This window comes from Balaenoptera ricei, chromosome 8, assembly GCF_028023285.1.
Source record: "Balaenoptera ricei isolate mBalRic1 chromosome 8, mBalRic1.hap2, whole genome shotgun sequence".
Classification (NCBI taxonomy): domain Eukaryota; kingdom Metazoa; phylum Chordata; class Mammalia; order Artiodactyla; family Balaenopteridae; genus Balaenoptera; species Balaenoptera ricei.
Window position 1 is genome coordinate 49,116,946 of NC_082646.1, and position 21,851 is coordinate 49,138,796.

General features: G+C 46.3%; 1 protein-coding gene across 2 annotated transcripts in view; it reads left to right on the forward strand.

Moving 5' to 3' along the window:
* ME3 (malic enzyme 3) overlaps window positions 1–21,851 on the forward strand; it is a 327,811-nt gene that overhangs the window by 220,406 nt on the left and 85,554 nt on the right. For both annotated transcript variants that reach the window (XM_059930621.1, XM_059930622.1), the window contains exons 3-4: window positions 1,941–2,074; window positions 5,029–5,178. In XM_059930621.1, the coding sequence (XP_059786604.1) occupies window positions 1,941–2,074; window positions 5,029–5,178 (284 nt within the window). The remainder of the gene's footprint in view (window positions 1–1,940; window positions 2,075–5,028; window positions 5,179–21,851) is intronic.

The following is a 21,851-nucleotide window of genomic DNA, read 5'->3' on the forward strand; positions in this document are numbered from 1 at the left end:
TGAGTGGAGTTTATAAAAGTAAAGGCAAAAACAATGACACATAAGCACTATACTCCAGCTCATAAATTGTTTCCCACTGTAGTACAGGTTAACAGTGTTGATACTACTATATGTCAATAGGGAGTTGCAAATTAAAACAATAATAACATACCACTACATATATATTACAGTACTGAGTAATTAAGCATATAGATGGCATGTGATGGGAGCTAAGTCTCTCACTGTTGGAATCAGAATTCACAGACCAGCAAGGTGATGAGGCTAGAATGATCCATGTGGTAACGGGTTAGAGTTAGAGACATTAGTATGAACTGATATTTAGCTTAGTATAGATTCATTTCCTTACTCTGTCAGCTGAGAGGGACTGAAAACAAAGAAACTCCAGTAGCAAGGAGCACAAGGAATAAGTAGAACCCAGATTGTGGTTTCTAATACCATGCTCCAAAAAGGAATCCAGCCTCTTTGAAAAAAATGGCTGATTCTAGGACCTGGGCAGGCAATGTACAAGATGAGCCTGGAGCATCTTGTAGTGCCAGAAAATAAGAAGTACTAATGAGAAAGAGAAAGGGAGGAAAGGAAAGGAACAAGCAAAATTATAGGAGTTAAAGGGAGACAGAGCCAACTGAAAGAGTTTCCAATGACCAAAGCTAGAACAATTTGAGCAAAAAAAAATACATAAGACAGTACTGGATTATAACCCAGAGTATAAAACAAATACCCATGAGTTCATTCTAATATAAATTAATGATTGAACAAACAAATGAGACAAATATCCCATGCAGAATTCCAAGTAACTTTACAGTGGAGAGACCTGACAAGCACTACGTCAGCCAAGTGATTCATGGTCAACATCGACAGTGGTGAGTCATGTTGCTAGTATGTGCCTTGATCTGATGTGGTGAAAATGGCACTTCACCTCTGTGGTCTTCCTCCTCAAAACCCATTACCCCACTGCAGTCATGAGAGAAACATCAGACAAATTCCAGTAGAGGCATAGTGTACAAAATACCTGACCAGTCCTCTTCAAAATGCTCCCAGGTCATCAAAACCAAGGAAAGTCAGAGCCAAGAGGAGCCTAAGGAGACATGATGACTCCATGTAATGTGGGATCCTGGATGGGATCCTGGAATAACAAAAAAAGGGCATTAGGTGAAAACTAAGGAAATCTGAATGAACCATGGACTTCACTTAATAATAATGTATCAGGGCTTCCCTGGTGGCGCAGTGGTTGAGAATCTGCCTGCCAATGCAGGGGACATGGGTTCGAGCCCTGGTCTGGGAAGATCCCACATGCCGCGGAGCAACTAGGCCCGTGAGCCACAATTACTGAGCCTGCGCGACTGGAGCCTGTGCTCCACAACAAGAGAGGCCGCGACAGTGAGAGGCCCGCTCACCGTGATGAAGAGTGGCCCCCACTCGCCGCAACTAGAGAAAGCCCTCGCACAGAAACGAAGACCCAACACAGCCATAAATAAATAAATAAATAAACCCAAAGTTTAAAAAAATAATAATAATAATGTATCACTGTTGATTCATTAACTCTAACGAATGTACCATACTGATGGATGATATTAATAATAGGGGAAACTGGGTGAGGAGATATATGGGAACTCTCTGTACTATCTTCTCAATTTTTCTGTAAATCTAAAACTGTTCTAAAAATAAAATACATTTTTAAAAAAATAAACAAAAATAAACCAAAAGAACCCCTGACGATATAGCTATTTTCCATGTTTTTCTAAGAGGAAGCTGGAGCCCAGAAGAGTCAAGATAACTGGCACAGATTGCCCAGCTACTTAAATGGCAGAGGTGGGATTTGAGTCCAGGGTCCTTGCTGTTGAGTCACAGTGACTTTGGCCTGTCTGTGGATGGAACTCTTCTGTTCCTTGGTTTCCTGCATATCCATTTATGTGTGTGTGTTTCTTTCTTGTTCTCCCCAGGGCATGGCCTTTACCCTTGAGGAAAGGCTGCAGCTTGGGATCCACGGCCTAATACCCCCCTGCTTCCTGAGCCAGGACGTCCAGCTCCTCCGGATCATGAGATACTACGAGCGGCAGCAGAGTGACCTGGACAAGTTAGTACCTAAAGTCTGTTCTCTCTCCCCAGAGCCCCGGGCTTAGCTGTCTGTTTCCTATGGTCCACAGAGGGTTTTCTGGATAGGCTGAGAGCCTTGAGAGATCCCAGATCCAGCCCTGCCTTCCATAGGGTGATGGTCTCCTTGAGGACCAGGGCTTGTTATGATCAAGGCACAGTCAGTGTGTCCTGGGAGGACTGGGAAGGGAGCCTGAATTCCAACCAATGAAATCTGGTTGGGCCTCCGGGAAGTGATGGAATCAGGGTCAGCCCAGGAAGCACCAGTAGGACTTCAGCATCCAGCAGTGGGGTTCACGGAAGGCATTTTACTCAGCGGGAAGAAGTGGAGCAAAAATGTAGGGACAGGTATGTTAAGGAAGTGGTACATGGCCCAGGTTCCTGGAATAAGGGGAATAGGGTGGAGAAGAGGGGAAATGGACAGGGGCACCTTGGGAAGGACCTGGGATGTGGTATGTTGGAGGTTTAGGAGGAGTAGTTAACAACCCTGCCGCCCCTCTGGTTCCTCCCCAGTGGGGATGTAGACATGAAGAGCCAATGGGGGATCACAGGGTCAGCTTTATCAGTCTTACTAAAGAAGGTAGCGACCTCACAGGTCACATGGCTATGAATTGGCACAGCCAGGATTTGAACACAGGTAATTAGCTCCAGAGTCCGTGCTTTCAACCTCTCTGCTACACCGTAGCTAAGAGGTGTTGAAGTTTAGTGGCTACAAGACTAGACTCTAGTACTAGACTGAGTTCAAATCCTCATTTTACCCCTTAACAGCAAAAGTTCTTTAGCCTCTCTGGGTCATTCCCCATCTGTACATTGAGTATATCAGTGGTGTCTAACTCATAGGGTTATGATGAGGATTAAATACATTAGTATTTGTGACGTGCTTAGAACAGTGCCTGGCCCGTAGTCGGCACTATGTGAGAGCTTGTTAAATAAATGTGTCATCTTCCCATGGGCTCCAGCAGAAATGTAGGGAGAAGATAAGTGTTCCCCTTACATATCCATAGAGCTTAATGGCCAAGACTTTGGGTCCTTGAGACTGTGGCTATCCCCCTAGGGGCTGAGCGCAGCAGCTTGTCAGGATCTTCCCATGCCCCGCCAGTACCATCCATCACTTCTGAGTGGTAGTGAGTAAGGAAGCCTCTGCCCCCTCCCCCGCCCTCCCCTGCAGCACTAACCTCTATGGTCATTACTCACAATAACTCCAAGGCCATACTGCAGCCCAAGCCAAACATTCTCTCCCTCTTGTTTATTCCACTCAGATTGGGTCTAGCCTCGTCACCCTGAAGAGCAAACCAGGAAGTACACATTGATTCCAGCTAACAATATTAGACGTGCCCGAAATTTGAACAATCCGAACTTCTCTCGTTTGTTAAATTTGCAAAGAAGAATTAAAGTCCAAAGTGAAATCCTCTTTCCTAAAGATATTAAGCCCTAAAAATCAAAACCCAAAATCCTTCCCTTTCCAGTTCTTTCCAGCTAGATGGGCCTCACTCACATGCCTGGGAAGATGTGCCAGGCTCAGGGGGCAGAGGCCTGATGCTGGGAGCGCTAGGGAGTTTGCTCCAGACACTCGCCCTGTTGACTACTCTGACCCACTCATTCCTGGAGTCCCTCATTTCAGCAGGTGCTTAGGGGGAAATGCTAAGGACGCGCCCCAGCTTCTTACGGGTAAGGACAGTGGTGTGCTGGTAAATGTTTAAGAACTGGCTCTGGGGCCGTTGGGTGGGGATTTAGAGCATTTGCCAGTTTCCATGGTGTAAATACTCCCACCATGGCCAATGACAACTTACCAACTTGACATCACTGAATGCAGAATTGAGAAGTGATGTGTACAAATGGCTACTGAGTAAGGGAATCCTTACACTAGTGCTGAGCTGAGATCCTGGCTATTCTAAGCATAAATCCTCCCTTCCTAAAAGTGCCTCCTAAAACACGTTTTTTAGTTCTGAACCAGTGTCTTTGGTGAAGAAGAAGAGGCTGACACCCCACGAAGTCACAAGGTTTCCTCACAGTCACACAGCTAGTGAAGAGCAGAGCTGCGATTCACACCCAGGACCCTGACACCACACCCAGGGATCATTCCCCTGTCAGAGCATCTCTGTCACCCCACTCCATGCCAGGACCTCACGTGCCTTCATTATCTCTCCCAAACTGTTGTCCCGAAAAGTTGCAATATCAGCAGTCACTTACACCTCATTGGGAATTTCGATCCCTTGGTTTTTTCTCCCAGACTTTTTTTGCATTTTTAGGAGTGTGAATGAAAGGCTCTTTTCCTGGCTTAGTGATTTCAGGCTTCAGGAACTAAGTAAGAGAGAGATTTTTGGGGGAACATGCTTCCTGAGATCACTTGGTACTCAACCACTGGTGAACACTGCTTGTGACAGGAACCAGCTCTGTGTGGTAGAAAAGGCCAGTTCATATATCACTGGTCCGCCCAGTATTTTCCTCGACCCTCCCCCATCCCCAGAATGCCGTTATTCTGTTGTCATGCATTAATGTCCACATAATAATAGTATAACTAACCACCTTGCATCATGGTTGAGAGCGCAGATTCTGGAGTCAGATTGCTTAGGTTCAGATCCCTTGGGTGAATTATTTCATTTCTCTGTGCCTTGATCTCCTTGTCTCTAAAAATAGTCAGAATTATAGTACCCACCTTCCAAGTCATTGGGAGGCATGTTCCCCATGTTAAATGAGTTAATGAAAAATATTTAGAATAGCACCTACACCACGTGTAGTAATAAGCACCATAAGGCAGATACTATTCTCCACATTTCATAGATGATGAGACACATGCTTAGAGGAGATGGTGACTTGCCCATGAAGGTGCCATTGAAAGTAGCTGAGTGGGAGCCCTGGGTCTTTGCATCAGCGGCCTTCCGTGCTGCCACAGATGGTGTTCATGTGATCAGCTTGGTTCTTGTCTCGCCTCCCGAGGTACATCATCCTCATGACGCTCCAAGACCGGAACGAGAAGCTCTTCTACCGAGTGCTGACGTCGGACGTGGAGAAATTCATGCCCATCGTGTACACGCCCACCGTGGGGCTGGCCTGTCAGCACTACGGCCTGACCTTCCGCAGGCCCCGGTGAGCGGTCCTGGGGCAAGGGCTCAGGGAGGGGCTGTATCATGGAGGGGAATCAATCTTCCCGCTGGCCCTGCTTGTTGGGACTCCAGAGGTGCTTTCTGATTGGGGCAGCGGCCCAACGAGACATTTGTTTTTAAGCAGTTGCTCAGTGAAATGACCCCATGTGCAGAGAAATGAGCTGAGAGAGTATCTAGCAAGGGGATAGTGGAACTTCTTCACCTCAGAATAATAAATGCCCGACATGTTGTTCAGAGTTGGCCTGAGAGGTATTTCAGATTGTTTTTCTCTCCTTATCTGCCTCCAACTTCCTCCCTCCCTCTCTCCCTCCAAACCCTGCTTTCCTGGTCATCTCCAATGTGCCAACAGCTCTCCAGCCAATTCAGGCCCATGAATAATGGAGTGTTGGATGCCAGAGACTGAATTCTTTTGCTGATTCAAAGAACCAGTATTCCTTCACTTGGGTTTGACTCAGATTCCACTCAAATCGTCATTTTATTAGGCAAAAATTTGGCACTGCATTTTCTTTCAGAGCCAAAGAGTTTGGGGGCAGTTTTCTAAAGAGATCACCTGGGTTCTTTTGCAGTGAGTTCAGCATATACATTTTTTAAAAATTAAAAAGGAAAAACTGGGAGGATTTTCCAGTCTTCGGTGCAAGGTAATTGTCAACACATAGTTCTAGCACTGATGATTAAAGAGCTCCTGGGTTTATTATATGTCATGGAACATTGTTTCGGTCTGTGTTAAAATACGTAAATTTACAACATACTGTGCACAGATGTGTAATTTACGTTTACATAGAATTTATAAATCTGTGTTTATAAATCATGCACTATGTGGGGAACATGTAATCGTGGATCCAGAACATCTTTTGTTAATTTGGAAAAACAGTCTTCCGGTCCTGAAGGCAGCATTTGGGATGAGCATTGCAGGCTGAGCCCAGGGAGTCCCCAGTGTTACCCTTGGCAGAGGGCAGCGTGTCACACCTCGTCTGGGGGAGGGTATCCGGCTGTTGCAGCAGACTCGTCCTCGTCACTCAGAGCAGCCACGCTTCTGCCCTTCTGGGGCGTGGGGTAGGGGTGGTGTGTGGCGAGCGAGGCAGTGCACCAAGGCCCCGTAGCAGTTCTGGTCTTTGACCTGCCTCTTTCAACAGGAAAAAGACTCCTGTTCTCTTATTCTCATCCCTAAAACCAACACTGGCAGAGACCTTGGAAGCTGATGGTACATATCTGAAGGATGCAGGACCCTATTTACCTCCCAGTTCCTACTCAGAGATGGTCCTTGCAGGTCCTTCCTCTTGCACAGTGCAGCTCAGCTCATGTCATTTCCCTCCTCTGAGGCTGTCAGCAGCCACCTGGGGCTTAAAGAAACAAGTCGAACACTTTGACAGAACTAAGCCTGGCACAGCCCAGATCGTCCTCCAAAATCCCATGTTCTGGCTCCCCTGATCTAGGCTCCTTGCCCAAGTATGCCTGGCATTCTCTGCATGCCTTTGCACATGTAGTCCCCTCTGCCCCAGACTCCCGCATTCTCTCCTTTCCTCATTCTCTACCCGTCAAAATTCAAGTTATCCTGCACCGCCCCCCTTCCAAGAGTCTCTGTGGAGCCCTCCTTGATCCACGCCGGCCTGAACTGACCACTCTGCTCTCAACCTCCCACACAATCCATTACACATCTTTCTATTCCATAGTTCTATTGTTGGTGCTTTATGTTTTTAATTATTTGTGTATCAGCCTCCTCTACTGGAACACAAATTTCTGGAGGGGGCAGGAAATGCATCAGATCCATTTCTCGAGTAATCGACCCTCAGATGGGAAGGTAGCATTGTCTACTGAGTGAGAAGAAAGAGCTAGGTATTCGCAGTCAGCCCCATGGTTTAGTCTCCTTGACCTTGGGCAAGTTTCTTAACCTCTCTCAGCCTTAATGTCCACATTTATCAAATGGAGGTAATAGTGCTGCCTACCTCAAATAATCATTGTGAGGGTACAGTGTGATAGTGTGGTCAGGTACCTGGCATAAATGTTAGGGTCTGTTTCCTTCAGTAACTACTGGGAGGAAGGAAGGACTGATAAATGTAGAGTTCTACTATATGTCTGCATTTTTAAATTTTTGCAAAGAAAATTGAATCGTTGAACATGTAATGAACAAACATGTGTAACTACAGATGCGATTTGGCTCTTCCAGACTCATTGTTTCCTGAAGAGGTCCTTTAATCCTTAAGGCATGTCTCACTGCTGCCACTGGCTTGCAGCTGAGATCACATGGAAATACACGGCCATCCCACTCCCCTCTCCCACTCCCAGGCTGTGTGGGAGCCCTTCTCCATAGGCACTATGGGCTAGATTGTGAATTCAGCTGTTGGCTTCAGATAAACTAGTATCAGGCTGGTGATGGTAGAGTTCGCCTCCAGGGTCCACTCCAGAATCCAGGAAACACGCAAGACTGAATTTGAGTTAATGAGCAATTCTGGAGCAGTTACTAGGTGCTGAGCATCATGTTACACACTATGAAGTGACCCCCAAAGAACAAAATACAGTTCTTGACCTCAAGCCATAATAATGTAAATTGAATACAATAAAAGTTAAAAGGAAATAACAGATTTAATAGGGACAAAGGATTACAGGAGCACAAGGGAGAGGAATATTTCTTTTCCCTGAGGGCAGCAGGAATGCTTCACCTCGAAGGCTGAATAGGAATTCCATGGGTGGAGGAGGAGGGAACGGCCATTCCAGGAAAGGGCTTGGTTTTATCGGCTTTGTAGACATCGGGGCAGTCAGCTCCCTTGGGTATCTCCCCACCTCCTCTGCCTGGCAAGGAGGGCAATGGGAGGGGACCTAAGCCTTTACATCCATTGGCTTATAATGGATCTTCCCAAAGTCCTGGAAGGTTAGTTTGTAAACAGTGTCATTCATTTCACAAATGAGGAAACTGGGGTGGCCAAAGCAAAGGAACTGGTCTGAGATCACATTTGGCAAGCAATTTATAAAGTGACAATTCTGACAGTGGGAATCAGGGGAAAGCCACACCAAGGAGATGACATTTGATCTGGGCCATGAAAGATGAGTGCAAAGAATTGAGACAAAAAGTCTTTGTCACTCTCAGATAGCCTCATCCACCAGAGGGCAGACAGCAGAAGCAAGAACTACAATTCTGCAGCCTGTGGAGGAAGACCACATTCACAGAAAGACAGACAAAATGAAAAGGCAGAGGACTTTGTACCAGATGAAGGAACAAGATAAAACCCCAGAAAAACAACTAAATGAAGTGGAGATAGGCAAGCTTCCAGAAAAAGAATTCAGAATAATGATAGTGAAGATGATCCAGGGCCTCGGAAAAAGAATGGAGGCAAAGATCGAGAAGATGCAAGAAATGTTTAACAAAGATCTAGAAGAATTAAAGAACAAACAAACAGAGATGAACAATACAATAACTGAAATAAAAAATACACTAGAAGGAATCAATAGCAGAATAACTGAGGCAGAAGAACGGATAAGTGACCTGGAAGACAGAATGGTGGAATTCACTGCTGCGGAAGAGAATAAAGAAAAAAGAATGAGGGCTTCCCTGGTGGCGCAGTGGTTGAGAGTCTGCCTGCCAATGCAGGGGACACGGGTTCGAGCCCTGGTCTGGGAAGATCCCGCATGCCGCGGAGCGGCTGGGCCCGTGAGCCACAACTACTGAGCCTGCGCGTCTGGAGCCCGTGCTCCGCAACAGGAGAGGCCGCGATAGTGAGAGGCCCGCGCACCGCGATGAAGAGTGGCCCCCACTTGCCGCAACTGGAGAGAGCCCTCGCACAGAAACGAAGACCCGACACAACCATAAATAAATAAAAATAAATAAATAAAAATTAAAAAAAAAAAAAGAAAAAAAACACAGAGGCATAAAACCTCAGGACCTGTGCAAAAAAAAAAAAAAAGAAAAAAAAAGAAAAAAGAATGAAAAGAAATGAAGACAGGCTAAGAGACCTCTGGGACAACATTAAATGCAACAACATTCGCATTATAGGGGTCCCAGAAGGTAAAGAGAGAGAGAAAGGACCCGAGAAAATATTTGAAGAGATTATAGTCGAAAACTTCCCTAACATGGGAGAGGAAATAACCACCCAGGTCCAGGAAGCGCAGACCAATCACAAGTAATGAAATTGAAACTGTGATTAAAAATCTTCCAACAGGGGCTTCCCTGCTGGCACAGTGGTTGGGAATCTGCCTGCCAGTGCAAGGGGACACGGGTTCGAGCCCTGGTCCGGGAGGATCCCACATGCCGCGGAGCAACTGGGCCCGTGCGCCACGGCTGCTGAGCCTGTGCTCTAGAGCCCGCGTGCCACAGCTACTGAAGCCCGCGCGCCTAGAGCCCGTGCTCCGCAGCAGGTGAGGACACCGCAATGAGAGGCCCGCGCACCGCAATGAGGAGCGGCCCCCGCTCGCCGCAGCTAGAGGGAGCCCGTGCACAGCAGCGAAGACCCAACGCATCCAAAAATAAATAAATAAATAAATATTTAAAAAAAAAATCTTCCAGCAAACAAAAGTCCAGGACCAGATGGCTTCACAGGTGAATTCTATCAAACTTTTAGAGAAGAGCTAACACCCATGCTTTTCAAACTCTTCCAAAAAATTTGAGAGGAAGGAACACTGCCAAACTCATTCTATGAGGCCACCATCACCCTGATACCAAAACCAGACAAAGATACTACAAAAAAAGAAAATTACAGACCAGTATCACTGATGAATATAGATGCAAAAATCCTCAACAAAATACTAGCAAACAGAATCCAACAACACATTAAAAGGATCATACACCATGATCAAGTGGGATTTATCCCAGGGATGCAAGGATTCTTCAATATATGCAAATCAATCAATGTGATACACCATATTAACAAATTGAAGAATAAAAACCATATGATCATCTCAATAGATGCAGGAAAAGCTTTTGACAAAATTCAACACTCATTTATGATAAAAACTCTCCAGAAAGTGGGCATAGAGGGGACCTACCTCAACATAATGAAGGCCATATACGACAAACCCACAGCAAACATCATTCTCAATGGTGAAAAACTGAAAGCATTTCCTCTAAGATCAGGAACAAGACAAGGATGTCCACTCTCGCCACTATTATTCAACATAGTTTTGGAAGTCCTAGCCATGGCAATCAGAGAAGAAAAAGAGATAAAAGAAATACAATTTGGAAAAGAAGAAGTAAAACTGTCACTGTTTGCAGATGACATGATACTGTACATAGAGAATCCTAAAGATGCCACCAGAGAACAACTAGAGCTAATCACTGAATCTGGTAAAGTTGCAGGATACAAAATTAATGCACAGAAATCTCTTGCATTCTTATACTCTAACAATGAAAGATTGGAAAGAGAAATTAAGGAAACAGTCCCATTCAGCATTGCAACAAAAAGAATAAAATACCTAGGAATAAACCTACCTAAGGAGGTACACGACCTGTATTCAGAAAACTGTAAGACACTGATGAAGTAAATCAAAGATGACACAAACAGATGGAGAGATATACCATGTTCTTGGATTGGGAGAATCAATATTGTGAAAATGACTATACTACCCAAAGCAATCTACAGATTCAATGCAATCCCTATCAAATTACCAGTGGCATTTTTTACAGAACTAGAACAAAAAATCTTAAAATTTATATGGAGACACAAAAGACCCCAAATAGCCAAAGCATTCTTGAGGGAAAAAATGGAGCTGGAGGAATCAGACTCCCTGACTTCAGACTATACTACAAAGCTACAGTAATCAAGACAATATGGTACTGGCACAAAAACAGAAATATAGATCAATGGAACAGGATGGAAAGCCTGGAGATAAACCCACACACCTATGGTCAACTAATCTATGACAAAGGAGGCAAGGATATACAGTGGAGAAAAGACAGTCCCTTCAATAAGTGGTGCTGGGAAAACTGGACAGCTACATGTAAAAGAATGAAATTAGAACACTCTCTAACACCATACAGAAAGATAAACTCAAAATGGATTAGAGACCTAAATGTAAGACCAGACACTATAAAACTCTTAGAGGAAAACATAAGAAGAACACTCTTTGACATAAATCACAGCAAGATCTTTTTTGATCCACCTCCTAGAGTAATGGAAATAAAAACAAAAATCAACAAGTGGGACCTAATGAAACTTAAAAGCTTTTGCACAGCAAAGGAAACTACAAACAAGACAAAAAGAGAACCCTCAGAATGGGAGAAAATATTTGCAAACGAATCAACGGACAAAGGATTAATCTCCAAAATATATAAACAGCTCATACAGCTCAATATTAAGAAAACAACCCAATCAAAAAATGGGCCGAAGACCTAAATAGACATTTCTCCAAAAAAGACATAAAGATGGCCAAGAAGCACATGAAAAGCTGCTCAACATCACTATTAGAGAAATGCAAATCAAAACCACAATGAGGTATCACCTCACACCAATTAGAATGGGCATCATCAGAAAATCTACAAACAACAAATGCTGGAGAGGGTGTGGAGAAAAGGGAACCCTCTTGCACTGTTGGTGGGAATGTAAATTGATACAGCCACTATGGAGAACAATATGGAGGTTCCTTAAAAAACTAAAAATAGAATTACCATATGACCCAGCAATCCCACTACTGGGTATATATCCAGAGAAAACCATAATTCAAAAAGACACATGCACCCCAGTGTTCATTGCAGCACTATTTACAATAGCCAGGTCATGGAAGCAACCTAAATGCCCATTGACAGACGAATGGATAAAGAAGATGTGGTACATATATACAATGGAATATTACTCAGCCATAAAAAGAAACGAAATTGGGTCATTTGTAGAGACATGGATGGAGCTAGAGACTGTCATGCAGAGTGAAGTAAGTCAGAAAGAGAAAAATAAATATCGTATATTAACGCATGTATGTGGAACCTGGAAATATGGTACAGATGAACTGGTTTGCAGGGCAGAAATAGAGACACAGATGGAGAGAACAAACGTATGGACACCAAGGGGGGACAGTGGTGGCAGGTGGGGCGGGGGGATGAATTGGGAGATTGGGATTGACATATATACACTAATATGTATAAAATAGATAACTAATAAGAACCTGCTGTATAAAAAAATAAATAAAATTCAAAAAAAAAAGTCTCTGTCTACAGTGACCCAAGCACACCCACCTCCCCCTTGCTAGAATGCAAGGCCTCTGGGACCTCATGGAGGGTGGAACAGGAGACTAGAGGGGCTGGGTAGGAGAACTGACCAGTGGTTCTGCCCAATACTTGGTCTCCTCCCCGCTGCCCAATGGGGTTGGATTAATGGGGAGCTGTTTCACACTCTGATCCTGGACTCACTGGTGGTTCTCCAGTGGGTCTGCAATGGAGAGGGTCTTGACAGCAGAGTGGAGGTTCATGTGGGTGGAAACAGGGCCCTGCCAGCCACCTGATCCCAGAGAGCCAGGTCAACCCTGAGTGGGTGTAGAGAGGGTGCTGTAGAAGCTGGACACGTAGCATGGAAAACAGATGTGTGATGGTCCCGGCAGGAGACCTGCAATTGTACTAGAACCAGGAGAAAAGCATCATCATAATAACTGCTCGCTAAAGGCCAGGTGCTATCCTAAAATCTTTATATAGATTACCCGTTTAATTATCACAGACCCCCTAAGAGATAGGTACTATTATCATCGTATTTGTAGATGGGAAAACTGAGGCACAAAGAAAACTTGCCCAGAGTCACACAGCTCATAACCAGCAAAGCCAGGACCTAAACCCACGCAGTCTGAACCAGAGTGTGGACAGATAACCTCCACACCACGTTGCTTGCTAGAGTTTGGGGCTGTGCACATTTGGTAGGTATTCGGGATGGGGCGCCCTTGCAGCTCCTGGAATTTGATTGCCTGGGGGTCTGAGGTGAGGGTTGCTATATACTGTTTCCAGAGCCTCTCCTGGGAGGGAATGAACCCCACGATCAGGACCACTGGGTGGGGCTGAGGCAGGCACCCGCAGACTGAACCGTCCTCTTGGATTCGTCCCTCATGCTCTTGGTACAGACTTCACTTCTTCAGGTGATTACCCAATTAAGTTATCTGACACGTGACATCCTGAGCTGTTGCTCCAGGTGTCCATTTGGCTGCTTTCCTGGTGTTGACTGCATACCTGCCTTGCTCCTTAGGGAAAGGAGAGTTTGGGCTCCACCCCAGCCCTGAGCTTCATCTGAGGCCCGGCTGGGAATGGCTCTGTGGATTAAGATCCAAAGGGAGGGCAGCCCCAGGGCCAAGAGGGAGAGAGCCAGCTCCTTCTCAGTTTCTGAAATGATAAACATTCCTGCCAGGTTCTTGGGAACAATGGAGTCCTCTGTGAAAGGGCCTGGCCCCCAACCTAAGCTAATTAGATCTAGCTGAGGCTAAAATTGACCCTTCGACACCCCTGGGGCTCTGCATCGCCTCACAACCCTGAGGGAGATGCCAGAGTATCTCAAGGACGCCTGAATACCCCTGGGCAGATGAGACACAGCAGAAGGTTCTGGGCTCTGTGGAGCCTCCTCTGCCCCTTCCTGCGTCTCCCCGGACACACCCCCTGCGTGTGCCTCCATGGGCCTTGGGTCCTGGCTAGCCTAGCTTGAAGGAATGCACCCAAGGTCATTAGTGTATGACTCGGGAGAGGTGGACGCCAGAGGAGAGGCCAGGCGAGAGGAATACAGTTCAGCCACGGAGCAGGTGTGGAGAGGAAGCCAGCATGGTGTGGTTTTGCTGTCCAGCGTGAGCGAATGTTCCCCCATCAGGAGGCCGCCTCCCGTGCACCAGCCCGGTCCTCACCCTCCTCGTCCTCTCGAGCTCCAAGTGCTCTGCACACGCATACGTGTACACCTAACACTTCCCGGCCCCCATGGGGTCCCAGCTGTGTGGGTGATGAGGGCTGGGTTGCAGGTAGTGGAAGGAGCACGGCCTTTGAAGCCAGGCAGACTCGACCTCGAATCCCAGTTCAAAAAGATGATTTCTGACAATTAAGTTAGCACCCCCTCAGCCTCCTCATGTATAAAATGGGAATAATGCCCATTCACGTGGCTGCTTGTGAGGACCGGGTGAGATGCCACACGTAAAGGGCGCTTGTCAGTGCTCGGCAGCTGTGATCCGCCCGACCCATCTCCGCTAGGATCTGTCATCTGACACAGTCACCCCACCCAAGAGTCTCAACTGCAGGCCTCGAAATGCCACCCACTCTGTTGTTTGATTCAGCCCTGCGTGATCTGTACTTGTGCTTAACTGGCAAATCCACCAGCAAGTACTTGTGCAGAATTACGGGGCCATGATGAGTTAGAAAGGTGAGGGTAGGAAGTGGGACTTAGTTTCCCCAGTCGAGGCTCTGTGGCAGATACCTGAGGACAAATTCGCATTTGGACAAAGCCAGCAGCCCCTGGCCCTGCGCCAGGCTCTTGTCTCTCTTATCTGCAGGTAGATGGGCTTCTGTACACAGGCCAGTAACAGGTACACAGGATAGTAACAGCTACTGTTTATTGAATTTTACCAGGCTCCTCGAGAGCCCAGGTTAGGTTCTTTGTGTACTTGATCTCTGAGCCCTACCACAACCCTGCAAGGTGCTTGTTACTTTACCCAGATGAAAACTAAGTCGTCTAAGACATCACAGCGGACCCAGAGCCAATTCCCTGTATTTTTCCTGTGTTCATAGTCCGGCTTCTTGTGGCCCTGGTAAACATGACGCCTCACAGACAAACACTTGCATTCCTGAGGGACACACGTGAGGGACACACACACACACACCCGGAGGGCAGGATACCATGGTGGTCAGAGCACCGGAGCTGGAGTCTAGAAAGAGGGGGTCAGCGCCCCCAGTGACAACTGTGTGGCCTTGAAGCCCGGCTGCTCCTGGTCCTTTAGCCTGGATCACAGGCACCGTGCACCTCGTGGGGGTGTCGTGCAGGTCCAATGAGCTAAATGTGTGTGAAGGTGCTTTATCAATTGCAAAGCTCCTCCAAAGCTAGAAGGGGGTTTACTTTTTCATCTCTTCCTCTCCCTCCCCAACCCCCATAAAAGGATGTGATTAAAGCTCACACTCACCCCCTTGGGGTTTCCTGCCTGCCACCCTCAATGTCTGGCGAGCCCTGGCCTCATTTTTTTACACTGGGACCCTTTTATCTTCAACCACCTCTACTGTCTACACACACACACACACACACACACACACACACACACCCCTCTCTGCTTCTTAAATGCTTACTGAAGCCATTTTCTAGCCACATACAAGACTGATGTTGCCGACACCTTGACCAAAGCCACTCTGGAAAACAAAGACAACTTTATCTCAGCCAAAGTCAGAAGACCGCTGACACCCAGGACACCGTCTTGGATCACATTGCAATCTGGACTCAAGCCCATCTGTCAGTTCATCAGGAACACACACACACACACACACACACACACACACACACACTCCCAGCATAATTGGGAGGCAGGCAGAAAGCAAGGATTAGCCTCATCAGACCAGCTGTCTCCTCCCCATCCTCAGGGCACCCAAGTGCTGATTCCTTTGCCAGAGCCCACTCCACGTCCAGTTATGCCCAGGTTCCTCTGCCAGACTCTCCCAGCTGTGACGCTGGAAAGGCCCCCTGGAGCAGAGCAAGCACAGGGCTGCAGCTGGTTCTGCTTCACTTCCCATCTGGCCCTTTTAGTCCCCCAGCCTTGGTGTTCTGAGCAGAGCACGGGGTTAGGCATCAGGACACCTGGGTTCTAGCCCTTGCTACCCTCTTTCTGGCCATGACTCCTTAGGCAAGTCACTTAGCTCTTTAGGCTCAAGCAAAGGTGGTGGCGTTGGATTGTATGGCTTCTGTGATCTCTTCCATGTAGGATCTAATAACTCAAACTCTATAACCAGGTTACAAGTGAGATCTTCAAGTGAGCCATGGTCGCATTATGGAGCTGAGCTGAAGTTTCTCCACCTGTAAAATGAAGAGGTCAAGTTAGAGCAGTAGTTCTCAGTGGCAGCTGTGACTAAAAGCATCTGCAGTGGTTTAAATCAGAATCCCAGAGGTGGGGCCCCGGCAGCTTTAGTTTTCAGGAGCTCCCCAGGGATTCTCTTGGAGAATTGCTGAGCAGGGTGATCTCCGAAGTTCCTTCCAGCTTAGATCTTCTCTGACTTGTCAGGAGTCGATAACCTGCAGCCCGTATCTTCCAGGCCACCCCAGCCTGGCAGTGTACTGACGGTTAGGGTCATGATAATGTAACAGAAACTTTATCTCCAGCTCAACCCTCAGCAACCAAACTGTTGAACCTCACTGCCAAGTTCCCTCATGTCTCATTCACACGGTTAGTGGAGGGGGGGGGTAGTCTCACATGTGTTTCCCCCGCCCCCCAATTTCCTCCTGAAGCCTCTATCACTGCACAGAAGTCACCCGTCTCCCAAGCTGCAATTCATCCTATGTCAATAGTTCATTAGACAGGAAAAAGCATCGGACCAAAGGTGACTGATCATTTGGAGGAGGGCGTGATTCAGGGCAGCCTGGCTCAAAAGAGGAAATGGGCCAATTGGAGTCCTTTCCAGGAATTTGAACTGACAAATGGGAAAAGTTATATGGAGAGAATTTTCCAGTTAGGAAGGGAAATTAGGGCAAATAGGCTGCTATGGTTTAGATTTTAGAGTTGGGTCATGGTAGGTCAAAGGCAAATGCCAGCTATGATGGGGCAGAAAAAAAAAAAAAGAATAGGGAGTAAAGGATCAGATCTGTGTAGAGAGAACAGGGCAGATGGGAAAGAAAGAGGGAAAAATAGGTAGAGTGAGTGATGGTCCCCAGAACTGCCTCAGTTCATGATCATTTCCCACTCCAGTTCCTGTTCACGAATTTACAATGAACTCTGTTTCTCCAGAGGTAACTTAAGTGAGCCTCTGCTTTAGGTCACTGGAAGAGCCAGACTGAAAAAGAGCTGTGAAATTAGATGGATCTGATTAGTTCCCCAATCCCCTTGTTAACTGGGTGGATGGAGCTAACAGATTAAAGTAGGGTGTCTCGAACTTTAGGGTGCACTAAAATAACCTGGAGGGCTTGTGAAAACAGACTCAGAGAGTTGACTTAGCCACCAAGTTCCAGGCGCTACTAGAGCTGCTGGTTCAGGGACCACACTTTGAAAACCACTGAATTAAAGGCTGGTGAAAAGTCACTCACTGAGAAATGAATCGAGACTATCTGAGGGAAGCAGCAGAAGTAGATATTTCCAGGCCCCACTGTGCCTTAGCAGAAAAAGCTGGGAGTCCTGAGATGGAGGTGCCGGTCCCAGTTTTAGCAGTGTACCCTTCGGTAAATCCCTCCCCCTTTCTAGGCCTCAATTTCCTCATCTATAAAGGAGAGCATTTTATTAGGGGATCTAGGGGGCTCCTTCCAACCCTTATAGTCTGTCAGTTTTGTGCAGATTAGAGCACTGTGGCTGTAAATTTGCCTCTAAAGTTCCTGGCATTTAAGGCAGATAAATGCAAAAGGAGATGAAAACACATGGCTTTCATTTTCTGACAAGACAAAGCTTGCAGGCTTATCTGCAGAAGTGTCATTTTGATGAGAGTTCTGACTCACATGTGGGCATCTTCCCAGACAGACCAGCTGGGCAGTCCAGGGTCTGTCATGGATTGCTTGGTGCCAGTGATTGGGAATTGATGCTGGAATGGATCTGAGGAAGGTGGCACGGGAGTCCTTCCAGACCGTGAGGTTGTTCAGCTGTCATTTGACGTGAATGTCATGTGGTGTAAGTTAAATTGTATCTGGATCCCACATCGCAGAAACACTTTTGAGACATGGAGACGGGGGAGAGAAGAATCTTTTTTAATTTTTATTTTTTTTTTAGTAAAGACTTTGTTTTTTTAGGAGCAGTTTTAGGTTCACAGCAAAATTGAAGGGAAGGTACAGAGACTTCTCATAGACCCCCCTGCTCCCACACATACACAGCCTGCCCATAATCAACATCCCTCACCAGGGTGCTACATCTGTCGCGATTGATGAACCTACAGTGACACATCATTATCACCCAGAGTCCATAGTTTACATGAGGGTTCATTCTTGGTGCTGTACATTCTATGGGTTTGGACAAATGTATAATATAGTATCATACGGAGTATATTCACTGCCCTAAAAACCCTATGCTCTGCCTATTCATCTCTCCCTCCCCTACTCCACTCCTGGAAACCACTGAGGGTCGTTTATTTTTGTGTCTGAATTACATGGGTTTCAATCACTGAGGGAAGTGGCTTCTTTTTTAGAGGAAGTTTAAAGATTTACAGAAGAAAAAGTGAGTTTGTACTTCAATGCATGTGACCTGCCTTTAGCATTCAGAAGGAGCAGCTTGCTGTGTGGGGAGGATAGAGAACCCTCACCCGCAACCGTCACCCATGAATCTGGGTGTAGGGGGCTCAGAGTGAAGGTAGAAAAGGTTGAGCGGCCTCACACAGATGCAAAGATTTTATTTTTCTGTTCAAGCTGGAAGCAGATGAGCTTTATTAACTAGAACAGGATGTTCTGAGTTTGACTTCCTTTAGCCAAAGGCAGATTTCCCTGGCAGTTTAAACAAACTGATTTTTGTTTCTTTTTTATCTGACTCTGTACTTTTCCTCCTTTGTCTCTGGCAATCCCAGCCATGGTGATCAAAAGAATAGGTGTGGGAGAATTTCCTTACTGAGAAGGAAATCCGTACATACAGTCAGGAGTTGAGTAGACCTTTCCGCAAATAACCTTGATCTCTCATTAACCTGTAAAATGCACTAAAGCTTGTGTTTGCTCACAGAAACAGACTCACAGATACAGAGAACAAACTAGTGGTTACCAGTAGGGAGAAGGAAGGGGGAAGGGATGAGATAGGGGTATAGGATTAAGAGATATGAACTACTATGTATAAAATAGATAAGCAACAGGGATGTCTTGTACAGCACAGGTAAATGTAGCCATTATCTTTAATAACTTTAAATGGAATATAATCTATAAAAATATTGTATCACTATGTTGTACACCTGAAACTAATATAATATTGTAAATCAACTATACTTCAATAAAAATAGAAGCTTGTGCTTGCTCAAGCTATGTTTAGTCCCCAAAGAGCAGCTTCTTAAGAGATGCTGCAAATAGTGCAAATATTTTGAAAGGTTCTAGACTAGAGGAGGAGTAAAAGATCATTGTTGTAGAATTTCTTGAAGAAAAGTGAAGGCTGTCTTGCTGGAAAAGAACCCACCACCAGCTGGCCAACCCCCAAAATCCAGTATTATATGTCCTTGCACCCACAAGAATCCCCCAAATTCCTCACGTGCCCTGGATGGGTAACATTGAAAACTTGAAAACTTTATCTATAAACTAGTTTCTTAGAGACTAATATTAAACCAACATTCCCCTAGATCATAGGGACCGGGACTTAGGAAGGAGAGGTTTTGTGTGAATGGGAAGAGGAACGAGAAGGAACAGATCAGGAAGAGTGTGTCTGGGGTGCTGGAGATGGGAACAAGGCTCAGGCAGGGTGCCCCAGTGTGGCATCAGCAGTGTCCAGAAGGTTACTGGAGGCGAGCAAGTGAAAAAGCTAAAAGGACAAAAAGTAAAGTGAATGGTAGACGATGGACCTCTCCAACTTCACACAGTTTCTCATATGAGTTCCTCTCCTGCACCACAAGCTTCAGGGGGGAGATTAACTGTGTTTTGTTCTGCCCTGTGTCTCCCATGGTGCCAAGCATGGTACCTTTGGGCACCTACCAGAGAGAGCACTTAAAAAGACCATCTTTTGATTTGGTTCCATCCAACAAGCATTGATTAAGTGTCATCTTTATGGTCGGCCACCATAAGTACATGGAAGATCCAAATGGAATAAGACAGTTTACTCATGGTCCCTAACCTTCAGGAGTTTACAGCCCACGTGAGGTGAGGAGCAGCTCTAAGGTGATACAAGCCAGTTACTAAAGTGTGGTCTGGATTGTCTAGTTTATTTTGAAAGTATGGAGGTAATTCATCATGGTAAGAAATCCCTCCGCTGAATTGTTGGCTCTTGATCTAAACCTTGAGAACAGGATTTTGATTCATGGTGGGAAGGTGGCCCAGCACAGTCACTGACATGCAAAGATTTATTGGGTGAGTTCCAAGCAGGAGGAATCGCATAAGCAAGAGATGTGGCTAGAACAAGCAAGAATCACAGACTCTCAGGACTGGGAATGTAGGAGACACTTCTTCCTTCTTAACAAAACCCCCAGGTTTCTTTCCAGTTCTTTCTTCCCCCAGAGGGCCATGTGCTTTGACAAGCCTTGGCCCTTCCCAACACCAAGCAGTGGGTCCTAATTAATCCCAGCCAGTCACAGAGAAGTTCCCTTACCAGTGACAATTCTGCTTGAAGAGCTGTGAGGGCAATCTGCCCAAGGATTCCGGGAAAGGTTTTCTCATCACAGGAGAGCTCCTTGTTTCCCGGATGTTCACATGTCTGCCTGGGAACTGTGACGATCATCCTACAGTCGTGAGGAAAACAGTGCAGGGACAGAGCTGTAACGCCAAGGATGGTCATGGAGGGAGCCTGCGTCCTTGGTGACATTTTGAGCCAGTAAATAAACAAATCCCGAGTCGCCTTCCCCTGGACTTCTTGTTATGTGAAATAAATTTCCTCCTTCCAGCCAGTTGAGTCAGTTTTCTGTTACCGACAGCTGCAAGCAATGCCCCTTCCTGATGGGATGTTTGAATCACTTCTGTCATATAACAGTGGCTCATATTTATTTATTCAGAGCTTGCAATGCACGAGGCACTCTCCTGGGTGCTTGACTCAGACCCACAACACCTCTTTCAGTTTTGTGATGTTAGGCCCATTTTCATGAAGAGGAAACTGAGGCACTGAGATTTAAATAACCTGAAAACAGTTACATATCTAGTACACAGTCAAGCCGCGATTCGAACCCAGGCTCCAAAGCACACACCCTTGGCTACTGCCCATCATGTCCTTCTGAGCCTCTTCTCCCTGGTGATGGAGCTTCTCCAGGACAGAGGACTCACCACCACCGTGTGCACAGCATGTGTGAGGAGATCACTCCATCAAGTGGGTGGGGAAGGTAAGGCCAATGTGAGGCCAAGTGAGGACTTTGGATTCGCTCATCAGGGATCACAGTACACTTCTGAGAGGGGGGCTACACCGAAAGCATTTTCCAAGGAGGATACTTCTCGGAGGACTAAAGAGGAGCGTCCACAGAGCACTGCTGTGTTAGCTGAAGGACAATGAGACAAGAGCCTGACAGAGTCTGAGATGCAGAAATGAAGGGTGAAAATGCAGGACATTGAGAAAGAGGAGCCTGCAGGACGTGAAGACTAGTTGGATGTGAAGGTGAAAGAGAGAAGAAGAAACGTCAGATGTGAACTGGATCGCAGTGCAGTGACAGGCATGGAAAGTTGAGCTTGGGCTCCAGAACTGGAACAGTGAGCTGGATAAGAACAACAGCTGCCACTGCCTTCTGTTGAGGGGTCAGGACCACGATAGTCACGTGACCTTTATTCTTTGAGTCTCACAACAGCCCTGAGAAATCAGAATATGTTACTGTCCCCATGTCACAGAGGAGAGGTTCAGAGGTGATGGGACACTTGCCTGGAGCCAAAGGGCTAGTAAGTGGCAGGATTCAAACCCGAGTCTATTCTGTTCCAGGGCCTCTCCCTCCTTACACATTGGAACTCCCTCTAGTCCTGC